Consider the following 14,486-nt stretch of genomic DNA (forward strand, 5'->3'; position numbering starts at 1 on the left):
ATTAATGTGTTTCCACTTATTTTATTACTTTTTTTTTTTTTAATTTTTTATTGCATTTTAGGTTTGGGGGTACATGTGCAGAACATGCAAGACAGTTGCATAGGTACACATATGGCAGTGTGTTTTGCTTTCTTTCTCCCCTTCACCCACATTTGGCATTTCTCCCCAGGCTATCCCTCCCCACCTCCCCCTCCCACTGGCCCTCCTCATTTCCCCCCAGTAGACCCCAGTATTTAGTACTCTTCTGTGTCCATGCATTCTCATTTTTCATCACCCACCTATGAGTGAGAATATGTGGTGTTTCGTTTTCTGTTCTTGTGCCAGTTTGCTGAGGATGATGTTCTCCAGATTCATCCATGTCCCTACTCCGCGCATCCAGCGAGAGCCTCAATCCTGGGTTGTTCTCACAGTGCCATCTTGAGCCGTCCCCTATTATTTATATTTTATATAAATTTAGGCAAGTATAGGTGCCATAAAACCTACAGAGTGATCAAAAGAGGGTCATTCTCCTTGTTTTCTCCTCATTCTTGTCCGACCTACCCTCTGCGGGAGGACTGAGCTCGTTCAGGAAAAAACCGGACTTCAGGTTAGAAGAAAGTCTTAAGTTCAGGCTTTATTGAGAGGAAAGAGCCTCCGGATGGGCCAGCCTCCAAGAAGAGGAAAATGGCCGCACACGCGCTCAGAGGAGCAGGGTTCTTTTATAGGGGGCTGGAGGGCCGAGGGAGTGGGAAGGCCGAGAGAGCCGAGGTGGCGGGCAACGGTTGGTCAGTTTGAACTGCCGGGCGCGGAAGCCAGGCGGCAGGAAGCTGGGAGGCGGGAAGCCAGGAGGCAGGAAGTTGGGGAGAGCTGATGAGGCGGGTGGTGATTTGGCTGTGGCCGGGCGGGAAGGCCAGAGCGGTATGTAGAGTGAGAGATAAGGGAGCCTCTTTGTGGGGGAGGGAAAGAGAGCTTTCACGATAGGGGCAGAGTTTTCCAAACAATTCTTAGATTATTTGTTTTCTACTTTTTTTTTCTTAAAAGGAGAAACTGAGCTGTGGTCTAGAGTTTTTGTTTCGTGGATCAATGTGTGCTGCTTGTGGGCAGGTCTCCACAATGAGTCACCACTGCATTGTTTCTATCCTCTTACATGTCTCAGTTTCTCTCTCCAGAAGTTTATGACTTCTGAGAGGGCTCAAAACGCTGGGTGACCAGCCCTTACGTATGTTTCCTGGATGAGCCAGTTTTTAAATTAAAAAAAATTTTTTTTTGAGACAAGGTCTTACTCTGTTGCCCAGGCTGGAGTGCAATGGCATAATCTTGGTTCACTGCAACCTCTGCTTTTTGGGTTCAGGGAATTCCCATGTCTCAGTCTCCCAGGTAACCGGGATTATAGGCACGCACCATAACACATGGCTAATTTTTGTATTATTAGTAGAAATGGGGTTTTACTATGTTTGCCAGACTTGTCTTGAACTCCTGACCTCAAGTGATTTGACTGTCTTGGCCTCCCAAAATGCTAGGATTACATGTGTGTGTGACCACATCTGGCATAAATTAATTTTTGTTGGGGATTTTCCTGCAGGACTGCTGCACATCATGGGGGGGGGTCAACCCCCCAGACACTCCCACAAGGTCCCCCATCACCTATGGGAACCCTTTCAGCTGGGAGGAGCAAATGCCCTTTCTTTTTAGAGCTGAGAAAACTCAGTCTCTCATATACCTTTGAAAGCAAAAGTTCAGTTCCTCGTGCAAATGCACACACACAAACAGAACTGAGATTAATGTTGGGAAAAAATGCAATAGAGAGGACCCTTTAGAATGCATCTCCAAACTAGAATTAGGATTATATATTTTCTCTTTGAGACGGAGTCTTGCTCTGTGGACCAGGCTGGAATGCAGTGGTGCAATCTCAGCTCACTGCCACCTCTACCGCCCTGGTTCAACTGATTGCCTTGCCTCAGCCTCCATAGTAGCCACGTGTCACCACACCCAGCTAATTTTTTTGTATTTTTAGTAGAGACAGGGTTTTATCATGTTGACCAGACTGATCTCAAACTCCTGACCTCAGGCAGTCCGCCTGCCTTGGCCTCCCAAACTGCTGGAATTACAGGCATGAGATGCATTTATTACAGTGAGCAAAGGGATAACTAAACAGAATGGGAAGCAGATTTTCCCTAAGCAGTTCCCAGCTTGACATTTCCCTTTAGCTTAGTGATTTTAGCGGGGGCAAGACATTTTCCTTTCATAACTCAAAGGATAAGAAACTTGGAGGAAGGATAAACTTGTAATGGCTATGGAGCCATGGCTTAAAGATAGTTATAAAGTTGGTAGAGGCCATTTGTGAGATAGGGTTCTTACCTCAGTCTCCTCTTCCTGACTGAGAGATCCAAAGAAAATAGCAACAGGGCCAACTGGGTATTTTGGTCTTATTGTCTTCAGATTTTTGGGTCCCCTTCATTACCTGCTTTCCTTGATGTTTATCTTCTCCTGACTTTCTAGGGCCTCAGAAACAGTCTGGGCTCTTAGCTACCTCTCAGCTAAATTTAAATGTGAACTCTTTCAAATGCTGAACTTTCAGTACTGACACGGAATAACTCATAAGGACAGAAGGGCATGCAGGCTCTGGCTTTCTACCACTGTTTGAGTTGCTCCTGAAGAAACATTTAACTTGCTGATGAATGTAACTGGTCCTGATCAAGTGCCCAGAGAGCAGAGGATCTTATTGTCTTATGGCTTTCTTCCTCTGAACCTTCCGCTTTACCTGGGAAACTGGGATGCCTTGGAGCCTGTATCACAACCTGCAGACAGTGATTCCTGCTCTGCTTAGCCAATCGTTATCTCCCAGCCATATTCCCCTCTAGTCTCCACAACATAAGTAACAGCAAGCATGTATTGGGCTTTTAGTATATACCAGGTAATTTAAATCCACCTCTTCATTCAAACCTGTGTATCAAAGAAAATGACTGACGCCTGGTGCAGTGGCTCATTCCTATAATCCCAGCACCAGCACTTTGGGAGGCCAACACCAGCAGATCAATTGAGTTCAGGAGTTTGAGACCAGCCTGGCCAATAGGGTGAAACCGTGTCTCTGCTAAAAATACAATAACTAGTTGGGCATGGTGGCAGGCACCTGTAATCCTACCTACTCAGGAGGCTGAGAAAGGAAAATCGCTTGAACCGGGAGGCAGAGGTAGCAGTGATTTGGGTAAGTCTCAGTCATTTCAGGAGGTTTATTTACCAAAGTTAAGAATGAGTGCCTGTGAGACAGGTTTTTTTTTTTTAGACAGAGTCTTGCTCTGTCGCCCAGGCTGGAGTGCAGTGGCATGATCTGGGCTCACTGCAACCTTTGCCTCCATGGTTCAAGCCATTCTCCTACCTCAGCCTCCCAAGTAGCTGGGATTACAGGCCCACAACACCACACCCAGATAATTTTTGTTAGTATAGATGAGATTTCACGATGTTGGCCAGGCTGGTCTTGAACTCCTGACCTCAGGTGATACACCCACCTCAGCCTCCCAATGTGTTGGGATTACAGGCTAGAGTAACCATGCCTGGCAGGAGACAGGTTTATGCCTTTCTTCAAAGATGGTTTTGGGGGGGCTGGGCACGGTGGCTCATGCCTGAATCCCAGCACTTTGTGAGGCCGAGGCAGGTGGATCATGAGGTCAAGAGATTGAGACTGTTATACCGGACCGAGCATAGAAAGTCAACACCAAGACAAAAGTATGCCAAATTGCAGGGTTTATTGCCAGCGACCATGGAAGACTCACGTCTCTCCAACCCGTGGCAGAGAAAGAAGGGTGACAAGACCTTTTTATACCTGTAAAACCACCCTGGGAGTGGGGGTGAGGAGCGGGGATGGGGATGAAAGACTTCAGACATTTCGAGGGCTAGTGGATTCTGTAAATCACCTCCTGGGCCGAGACTAGGGTGAGGGGGCGCTCTGGACATTCCAAGGGCCAGGAGACTTTTGTCATTCCGATTGTTACTTAAGTGGTTTACAGAAGTCAAGATGAACATTAGTTTATACATTATCTGGGTAGGGTTACAAATTTTAGTTACTTATTACAGGTTGCAGGAGCCAGGATGGATTATCTTGGGCTGCTTATTCTGGTTATTACCGGCTAGCAACTCTGGCAGTTACTGATAAGAGAAGGTAAGCAGCTTTACCTCTTTGCATTCTGCAAAGTAAACTAGCAGTTTTATTTACAGAAGCCAAGGCCTGCAGTCAATGGTGCAGCCTTTACAACTTATTTCTGAAAAACAGCTTTGTCTTTTATAAAATGGCGTTGCTCAGGTTCCAGCTATAGCACAAGACCATCCTGGTCAACTTAGTGAAACCCCGTTTCTACTAAAAATACAAAAAATTAGCTGGGCATGGTGACGCGTGCCTGTAATCCCAGCTACTCAGGAGGCTGAGGCAGGAGAATTGCCTGAACCCAGGAGGCGGAGGTTGTGGTGAGCCGAGATTGCGCCATTGCACTCCGGCCTGGGTAACAAGAGCGAATCCGTCTCAGAGATTAAAAAAAGATGGTTTTGAGGTTTTCAATATGTCGGAAACAGATGCTTGGTGCCGAAAAGAAAAATTAGCACGGAGACAAAGGATCTCTCAGCAAGCAATTTTTATTTCCTGTAGGAATGTAACTTTGCTAGTCATCTTGCTAAGAAAGTACAATGAACAAAGGAAAAACAGACATATTTATTCTTTACACATTTGGGGTTGTCTTTACTGCTGTGTCTGGTCTCCGTTGGCTGGAGCCAGACCTCACAGCCTAAATTAAAACCTGATCAGCTAACAACTTAAAACTTTTTAAAACAGGTAAGGGGCATAGGCTGCGAGCTGGGACATGTCTGTGAGCACATCCAGCACAGATATCTTGGTTAAAGTACAAGGACATTAAATATACTATGTACCTGTAAGCATGGGATATTTAGCCACTACATAGGATAGGGCTTAACAAAGAGTTATTAACACACTTATGATTTATTCTTTAACAAGAAAGGAAATTTTGAAGAGGAACTTTTACTTCCCACAAATATTTAAAGGGGAAAGGGCAGATATTGGGTAAAGAGAAATATTTCAGAAATGTGTCAAAAAATGCATTAGTGGATAAGAAGACAAATCTGTTGCATCCTTTTGAGTCTTTGATTAGCCTTTTATAGAATACACAATTTTCACATGAGAGGTGGGTAGATGAAACAGCCATTCATGCCTTCATCTGACTCAACAAATAGGCTTTTTTATGTAAGATTCTATAGACAGTGGGACAGAGGAAACAATCTGATATGCATTAGTCTCAGGTGAACAGAGGGATGACTTTGAGTTCTGTCCTATGTCCTGCACCTGTGAAGATAAGCTACTAATTGCTATCAATTTATATTGCCAGGATGAAATTCAGCTGAACTGTTTTGGGGTAAAGATCTTGGGACCCACAAGGGGAAAGGTATGTAGCTCTCTCTCATTTTTTTTTTTTTTTTTTTTTGAGATGGAGTTTCACTCTGTTGCCCAGGCTGGAATACAATGGCATGATCTCGGCTCACTGCAACCTCTGTCTCTTGAGTTCAAGCAATTCTCCTGCCTCAGCCTCCAAAGTAGCTGGGACTACAGGCATGAGCCACCATGCCCAGCCAATTTTTGTATTTTTAGTAGAGATGGGGTTTCACCATGTTGGCTAGGCTCGTCTTGAACTCTTGACCTGAAGTGATGTGTCTGCCTTGCTCTCCCTGTTGCTCTTTGTAGCCATTTTATTTAGGAAGCAAATCGGAGACAGGTTTGTGTGACCTAGTTCTCAGCTTGACTTTTCCCTTTGGCTTAGAAATTTCAGGAATCTCGAGATTTATTTTCCTTTTACACCTCAAAATCATCCTATGAAGTAGACACTATTATTACTACCTAGGAAATTAAGATCATGTAAGTTGCTAAGGGTCACAGGTGCCAGAGTGAGGACTGGAATCCAGATATGGTAAGCAGATTTTTAAGACACCCCTCCAGCGTGCCCATTGTCTTTGGGGTCAAGGATCTCTGTTGAGTAGGCTGGCTAAGTTGCCCTGCTCAAAATTGCCTGCTGGTAGTATTTATGCCCTTTTGTCATCTCCTTACCTTGAGGGTGAGTTGCTTCTGATAAAGAGAATACAGTAAAAATAAAGGGACATCAATTTGTGATTATTTCACAAAAGATTATGACTTCTGTCTTGCTAGCAGACTCTATTTCTATTGCCTTCTCAGCTTGCTTTTTTTTTTTTTTTGTACTTTAGGTTCTGGGGTACATGTGCAGAACATGCAGGATTGTTGCATAGGTACACACATGGCAACGTGGTTTGCTGCCTTCATCCCCCTACATCTGGCATTATTTCTCCCCATGTTATCCCTCTTTGACCTCCCCCCCGCTGTCCATCCCTTGACCCCCCACCAACAGACCCCAGTGTGTGATGCTCCCCTCCCTGTGTCTGTGTGTTCTGCTTTTTTTTTTTTGAGACAGAGTTTCGCTCTTGTTACCCAGGCTGGAGTGCAATGGCGCAATCTCCGCTCACCGCAACCTCCGCCTCCTGGGTTCAGGCAATTCTCCTGCCTCAGCCTTCTGAGTAGCTGGGATTACAGGCATGCATCACCATGCCCAGCTAATTTTTTGTATTTTTAGTAGAGACGGGGTTTCACCATGTTGACCAGGATGGTCTCGATCTTTTGACCTCGTGATCCACCCGCCTTGACCTCTCAAAGTGCTGGGATTACAGGCGTGAGCCACCGCGCCCGGCTATTATTATTTTTTAAATTACTTTTGAGATGGAGTTTTGTTCTGTTGTCCAGGCTGGAGTGCAATGGTGCAATCTCGGCTCACTGCAACCCCCGCCTGCCGGCTTCAAGCCATTCTCCTGCCTCAGCCTCCAGAGTAGCTGGAACTACAGGCCCATGCCACCACATCTGGCTAATTTTTTGTATTTTTAGTAGAGACAAGGTTTCTCCATGTTGGTCAGGCTGGTTTCAAACTCCCATCCTCAAGTGATCCACCCTCCTCAGCCTCCTAAAATGCTGGTATTATAGGCAGGAGCCACTGTGCCTGGCTAACCTCCTTTTTAGATCCCTATTTTTGTGATTTAAGACAGCGACTAAATAGCTAGGTATTCCAACTTCCAGCAACTTGGGAATGCCATTGTCTTGGGGTCAAGGTTCTCTGTTGAGTAGGTTGGCTAAGTTGCTGTGCTCAAAATCTGCCTCAGGGTGTTGCTGCAAATTTGGGTAAATACTGGAAAGATCGAGTCCTCTTTCGTTCTCTAGGCTCCTAGTTACAACATTTAGAGTGTCACTCTGATAGCACTTATACTAGTGAGAGGAATCATATGGTAGCTAGGTTTGCTTTTAGAGAAAAGACCTGTTAAATAAACAGATCCTCCCTGCATCAGGCAGGCAGAATCCTATGGGGCCACAAGAGCCTGAAAACACTGAAAACTAAGCTGGTCTAATGAGGACTGAGAAAGCACCTTGTCTAGTGGTGCTCAACTCTGGTAGCACATTCAAATCATGTGGGGAACTCTAAAAAAGTAAGATATAAGCTCTACTCCAAACCAGTTAAATCACTGTTGGGGTGGTGGTGGGTGACATGTACCTCATACTGCTTTCTGCTCTGGCCTTTCACAGTTCCTTACGTGGGTATGCATCATTTTGCCAGAAGTCCTGTGCTTAAAATGCTCCTCTCTCCTCCATTCTTCATTCAGTAAATATTTACGGACTGATTACCATACACTAGGCACTATTCCAAACATTGGAGATACAATGTTGAGCACGAAAAACGGTCTACATAAGAACCTAGGTCTCCAGACACTATACTTAATGCCCACTCAATTTTGTCTTTCGCCCTAGTTGCTAATTAAAACTTTGCTGTGTGGTACGACCTCGTTAACTTAAATTACAGGTTATCCGCTATGAAGGCTGGACTCTAAGGAAGTCCAGTGGAAATCTTCAATGAAAAGAATCTGTCCTCCTGCCCGGCCCACGCAGGAGGAACACAGGGCTTCCATTCCCGCTTCACACAGCTGAGGGGTAGGTCCTTGCTCCCTACTTTAAGGCAGATTAGTGGGCGGAGCTGCCTTCAGTATCGCTCAATGGAAAGGAGGAAGGGGACCCCGCCTCCTACGTGCTCTCGGGGGGCGGGATCTGGTAGATTGGGCGTGAAATAATTGGCTTGGGGGCGGGGCACCACGGGTTGGCTCCGCCCAGGCGCTCGCTAGGATCCCGGGTGGAATGACGGGAGGGAGTCCCGGCAGCTCCTAACTCCCAGCGATGGCGTCGCGGTGCCGCGCCCAGTCCCCAGCCTGCCGGCCGGTACTCACCGCTACCCCGAGTTCGTTCAGACGGTGAGATTTGGGGCGGGTCCGAGGCAGCGGCGGGACGCTAACTGCGACCGGGACCATGAGGAACGGCCAGACCCGTGGGGCCGGTAACAGGAGCAGTCGCGGCACCTGCTGAGAGGAAAGAGGGAGAGGCGGCGCGGCAGGGGCGCGGCAGAGGTTTGCCGGCGCCTCGGCCATGTCACTGCTCTGCGTGCGCGGTGAGTGCGCGGACTGGGGCGGGGAGGCGGGGTGTCGCGGAGAGGTCCCCGCACCCTTCCAGTGGGCGTCTGGTGACCGTCTCTCCCAAACTTTACATCCCGTTCGTGCTTTGGAGGACGATTATGTTAACAATCATTTATAAACATTTGAAGAGTTCTTTCCTCTCTTGTTTCCCCCCACGCTCCTGCAAGGGACGATTAGCTCTCCATTCCGGTAGCCATGTGACAACGTTGTTGGCTGGCAGGCTCATATCCTATTAAACAGTGACTGGGGTTCTCTAGTGAGAGTGGACGAGTTAGGAGACCGCGGTTGGTTGGTGTCTGTGAATGGTGGGCAGCCTCCCCTTCTTTTCCTCCTCCTTGCACCTTAACACTACAGTATGCTTAGTAGCAGGTTCTTTTATCACACTTTGAACGCGTTAGTGGTACAGCTGTCACATACCTTCTATTGCTTGTCTTGTCCCCTGTCATTTCCCTGAGCACTAACCTGTAGTATAGGCTATTATTCTTCTGTTCCACTTGGGAGGATGTAGTGATTGCTTTTGGAGCAGAGCATAAGAGGTATAATTTATTTTTATTTTAGCTTGCATCACAGTAACCCAAGGTGAAGGGCCATTATTGCTCTTCCCCGAGGACACTTGACCCATATACGAAGATATCTTAAAGCAAGAGCTTTGGGGTTTAAGATAAGGCATGGTGCACGAACTAAGCTCCATGTGGGTAGAGACTGTTTCTTATTAGTTTTTGTATTCCTAGTGTCTGACGTAGTAGAGGCTTAATGCTAGTTTTGAATGGATGCAAGGACTGTGACTTCAGAGAGATTATCTGATCATCCAAAGAGATTATCCAAAAAAACAGGGCTTGGATTAGCCATTGAATATGATCTTGGGGAATTTAGGTTACAGACTATCATATCTGATGTGTCTCGATTGTGAATGAGAGAGCATTTATCAACTAGAGCCTTTTCCTGGTACCTTTTACTGGATAGAGTTCATATTTCTTTTGGCTCTACAGATTAAAAGCATTGTTGTTTGTGATCTCTCCCATAACAGTGTTTACCCCAGCTGCTGGCAAATGGAACTGCTTTGCTCTGTTCTCTTCCACTGTGTTGTTAAATCTGCATTAACCCAAAATGGATTTGGTCATTTCCGGGGATTATGAGACATACAGTTTTTCTTCTTTCATGGTTCATTTTTCATTAATGAGAATTTTGCTTTGCTTTTAGTAAGACATTTTCTCTCAGCAGCTGGGAATCTATTCCTTTACATCCCTGCTGCTGAGTAGCAGGATTTGGGAGAGGTTGGGCTTTGCTATGTCTCTTGGACAGTTTAATTCTCTACTGCCATACTATATTACAGAGCTGGTCCTTATGAAAGACTCTTTAGGCAGGAGCACTCTTAAATCAGAAATTCCTATTTAACTAAATTTAAATAACTTAACTACCGGTGTTTTCATTTGTTTTTATAGCAGGCAGGTTTCATTGTCTAGAAATTCTGCTATTTAACTAACTTCTTTCCCTTTTAATGTTAGGTTAGGCAAGTTCCTTCTTTTTTGAATCTGGAGAAACGGAGATCAGCAGGTCATTGTCTTTTTGAATAGAGATCCAGAAGATTTTAATTACTGTGTAAACAAGCAGGTACCTTGTATGCAGATATTAACATTGAATGATGGGCCTGGGGCGGTGGCTCAAGCCTGTAATCCCAGCACTTTGGGAGGCCGAGGCCGGTTGATCACGAGGTCAAGAGATTGAGAACGGCCAGGCCAACACGGTGAAACCCCGTCTCTACTAAAAATACAACAATTAGCTGGGCATGTTGGCACGTGCCTGTAGTCCCAGCTACTCGGGAGGCTGAGGCAGGAGAATTGCCTGAACCCGGGAAGCGGAGGTTGCGGTGAGCCGAGATCGCGCCATTGCACTCCAGCAACTGGGTAAAAAGAGCGAAACTCCGTCTCAAAAAATACATTAGCCAGGCATGGTGGCGCGTGCCTGTAATCCCAGCTACTCGGGAGGCTGAGGCAGAATCTTTTGAACCCAGGAGGCAGAGGTTGCCGCGAGCTGAGATCGCACCATTGTACACCAGCCTGGGCAACAAGAGCGAAACTCCATCTCAAAAAAAAAGAAATCGGCAAACTGGTATTGATTTAATAATTCCTAAACATTTCATTCCAGAAGTCGGTTTTTTTGTCTTTCTCTTTAATCGTGCCTTATTGCCTCCAGGTTTAAGGCTCTCAGTATTCTGACCCAAACCTTCCTTGCAGCCTATCCTTATGCAGACTTTGCTCTAGCACTAGCTCTGTTTATTCTTGCCTCTTCTCTGATCTGCACGTATGCCCCCCGAAATACTCATTCCATATTTTCTGCTTATCTAAAATATATTCTTCCTTCCTTTTTTTTTTTTTTTTTTTTTTTCCGAGACAGAGTTTCACTCTTGTTACCCAGGCTGGAGTGCAATGGCGCGATCTCGGCTCACCACAACCTCCGCCTACTGGGTTCAGGCAGTTCTCCTGCCTCAGCCTCCTGAGTAGCTGGGATTACAGGCACGTGCCACCATGCCCAGCTAATTTTTTGTATTTTGAGTAGAGACGGGGTTTCACCATGTTGACCAAGATGATCTCGATCTCTTGACCTCGTGATCCACCCTCCTCTGCCTCCCAAAGTGCTGGGATTACAGGCTTCAGCCACAGCACCCAGCCTATATTCTTCCTTTCTCAGCTAACAGTCTACTTTCTTTTTGTTGACAATTTCTTCAAGTCCCCCGTCCCCAGTGATCTCTTTTTTCTTTCAACCCTCAGAGCACTTGTGGTCTGAGCAGTACCACTAATTTGGAAATGAATCATATGCTACCTGCAACTGGTATTGTATTGTGATGCTTATGGTGACCCAGACAAAGGAGGTAACAGCACTGGTCAGATCAGATCTGGAATTCTGTGTTCAGCTGTGGTATTTCCTTTCAAGAGCCATATTTAGAAGGTAGATTGTCTTAAGAGGGGAATGATTAGAATAATAAAGCATGTAGGAACCAAAGCATTTGAAGAATATGAGAAATTTAGTTCTAGAAGATTTTAGAGGAAGAGGATCATAATAGTACATGAAGAGCGTTTTAAAAACTCTCTTGTAGAAGTTATATCACCTTTTTTTGTCGCTCCAGAGGACAGAACTGGGACAAGTGTGGATCAGTGGTTGAAAATGACAGGAAATTGGATTTTAGCTTAACTTAAAGAACAGTTAGGGTTGTTAATAACAAATGAAATGGGCTACTTAGATTTTTTGACACTAAACAGAAATTGAATGAGTGGAAAGAATGTTCTAAAGGGGATAGTGACCATTGAGTGGGTGATTTGACTTGAATTTTTTTTTTTTTTATCTTTTGAGACTGAGTCTCTCTTTGTTGCCCAGGCTGGAGTGCAGCGATGCAATCTCAGTTCATTGCAACCTCTGCCTCCTGGGTTCAAGCAATTTTCATGCCTCAGCCTCCCGAGTAGCTGAGACTACAGGCACATAACCCCATGCCTGGCTAGACTTGAATTTGTAAGAAACCACTCTTTTATAGAAATCACTTCGTCTTTCTTCAAATATTTCCTTAAGTATAAAGAAATATAAAAGTCTTTGGCTGGGCGTGGTGACTGATGCCTGTAATCCCAGCACTTTGGGAGGACTAGGTGGGTGGATCAGCTGAGGTCAGGAGCTTGAGGCCAGCCTGACCAACATGGAGAAACCCCATCTCTACAAAAAATACAAAATTAGCCGGGTGTGGTGGTGCATGCCTATAATCCCAGCTACTTGGAGGCTGAGGCAGGAGAGTCACTTGAACCCAGGAGGTAGAGGTTGTGGTGAGCCAAGATTGCACTATTATACTCCGGCCTGGGCAACAAGAGTGAAACTCTGTCTAAAAAAAGCAAAAGAAAAAATATAAATCTTGAGTTTTTTCTTTTTTTTTTTTTGAGACAGAGTTTCACTGTTGTTACCCAGACTGGAGTGCAATGGCACGATCTCGGCTCACCGCAACTTCCGCCTCCTGGGTTCAAGCAATTCTCCTGCCTCAGCCTCCTGGGTAGCTGGGACTACAGGCGTGCACCACCGTGCCCAGCTAATTTTTGTATTTTTAGTAGAGATGGGGTTTCACCTTGTTGACCAGGATGGTCTCGATCTCTTGACCTCATGATCCACCCGCCTCAGCTTCCCAAAGTGCTGGGATTATAGGCGTGAGCCACTGCGCCTGGCCTCCATAATATTTCTTTGTAATTTTCACAGTGTTTATAACAGTGCTTAGTTAGATAATTTAGCTATGGATTTTCCCCCCTAAAATTAGTATATGCAGGCCAGGCGTGGTGGCTCTCACCTTTGGAAGGCTGAGATGGGTGGATCACTTGAGTCCAGGAATTCAAGACCAGCCTGATTAACATGGAGAAACCCCATCTCTACTAAAAATACAAAAATCAGCTAGGTGTCATGGTGTGCACCTGTAGTCATAGCTACTTGGGAGGCTGAGGCATGAGAATTGCTTCAACCCAGGAGACAGAGGTTGCAGTAAGCCGAGATCACGCCACTGCACTCCAGCCTGGGTGACAAAGCGAGACCTTGCCTCAAAAAAAAAAAAAAAAAAAAAAAAAAAAATATATATATATATATGGTAATACATTGGTAATTATAAAAAATTAATAAAATGCAGAAAAGTACAAAACAGAAAATAAAATTTTTCATGGACCTACCTCCCACCAATACCATTGATAACTTAAAAAAAAAATTTTTTTTTAAAGATGGGCTCTCACTATGTTGCCCAGGCTGTATTTTAACTCTTGGGTTCAAGTGACTCTCCCTTCTCAGAATCATGAATAACTGGGACTACAAAGGAACACATCACCCAACTATTGTTAACTTTTTAATTCATTGTTTTTGTTTTGTGTTTATTATAGGATGATAAATATGCAGGAAAAGAAGTTGAAACAGTTTGGAGTATGAAACAGAAAAGTTCTCTTGTCCCCATTCTATATTCTTCCCAGCAGTAACTTACTGTTTACTGTCTCTTCTCTATCCTCGTAGAAATTTTCCTCTGTAATGATGTTGAATGTATAGTTGAATGTACACAGTATTCTTCAGCTTGTTTTTTTTTTTTTTTAACCTCAATGGTATATTTTCTTTTCAGATCATGTGAGTCTACACCAAGCTTGTCCAACCTGTGGGATGTGGGCTGCATGTGGCCCAACGGAAATTTGTAAACTTTCTTAAAACATTATGAGATTTATCCGCGATTGTTAGTGTTAGTGTATTTTATGTGCGGTCCAAGATAATCTTCTTCTTCCAGTGTGGCCCAGGGAAGCCAAAGTTTGAACACCCTAGTCTATATCCCTCTTTTTTTTTTTTTGAGACGGAGTTTCGCTGTTGTTACCCAGGCCGGAGTACAATGGCGCGATCTCGGCTCACAGCAACCTCCGCCTCCTGGGTTCAGACAATTGTCCTGCCTCAGCCTCCTGAGTAGCTGGGATTACAGGCACGCGCCACCATGCCCAGCTAATTTTTTTTTGTATTTTTAGTAGAGATGGGGTTTCACCATGTTGACCAGGATGGTCTCGATCTCTTGACCTTGTGATCCACCCGCCTTGGCCTCCCAAAGTGCTGGGATTACAGGCGTGAGCCACTGCTCTCAGCCAATTTAAACAGTTTTATACTGATTATATTCAAGATATTTTTCTTTCCACTATTATAAACAGTGCTACAATGAACATCTTTGTAGATGGTTTTCAAAACTTTGTTTTCATATTTGAGACAGGGTCTTGCATTGTCACCCAGGCTGGAGTGCAGTAGTACAATCATGGCTCACTGCAGCCTCAAACTCCTGGGCTCAATCTGTCCTTTAATCTCAGCCTCCTGAGTAGCTGGGATTACAAGTGCATGCCACCATGCCTGGCTGATTTTTCCATTTTTTGTAGGATGGAATTTCCCTATTTTGCCCAGGCTGGTTTTGA

At 45.1% G+C, this 14,486-nt stretch overlaps 1 protein-coding gene across 29 annotated transcripts in view; it reads left to right on the forward strand.

The window, feature by feature from the left end:
* Nucleotides 1-830: 830 nt before the first annotated feature.
* UNC13B (unc-13 homolog B) overlaps nt 831-14,486 on the forward strand; it is a 230,410-nt gene continuing 216,754 nt past the window's right edge. For 22 of the 29 annotated variants that reach the window (XM_078371323.1, XM_078371333.1, XM_078371378.1 and 19 more), the window contains exon 1: nt 8,190-8,522. Coding sequence is in view for 14 of the 29 variants with exons in the window: in XM_054257414.2 (XP_054113389.2) it covers nt 8,501-8,522 (22 nt within the window). In the remaining 15 variants the exon portion in view is untranslated. Of the gene's footprint in view, nt 898-4,050; nt 4,136-5,366; nt 5,424-7,886; nt 8,015-8,189; nt 8,523-14,486 lie in introns of those variants that run through there. The other 7 variants (XM_078371379.1, XM_078371324.1, XM_078371384.1 and 4 more) reach the window with 4 other exon arrangements.

Source organism: Callithrix jacchus, chromosome 1 (assembly GCF_049354715.1).
Source record: "Callithrix jacchus isolate 240 chromosome 1, calJac240_pri, whole genome shotgun sequence".
NCBI classification, from domain to species: domain Eukaryota; kingdom Metazoa; phylum Chordata; class Mammalia; order Primates; family Cebidae; genus Callithrix; species Callithrix jacchus.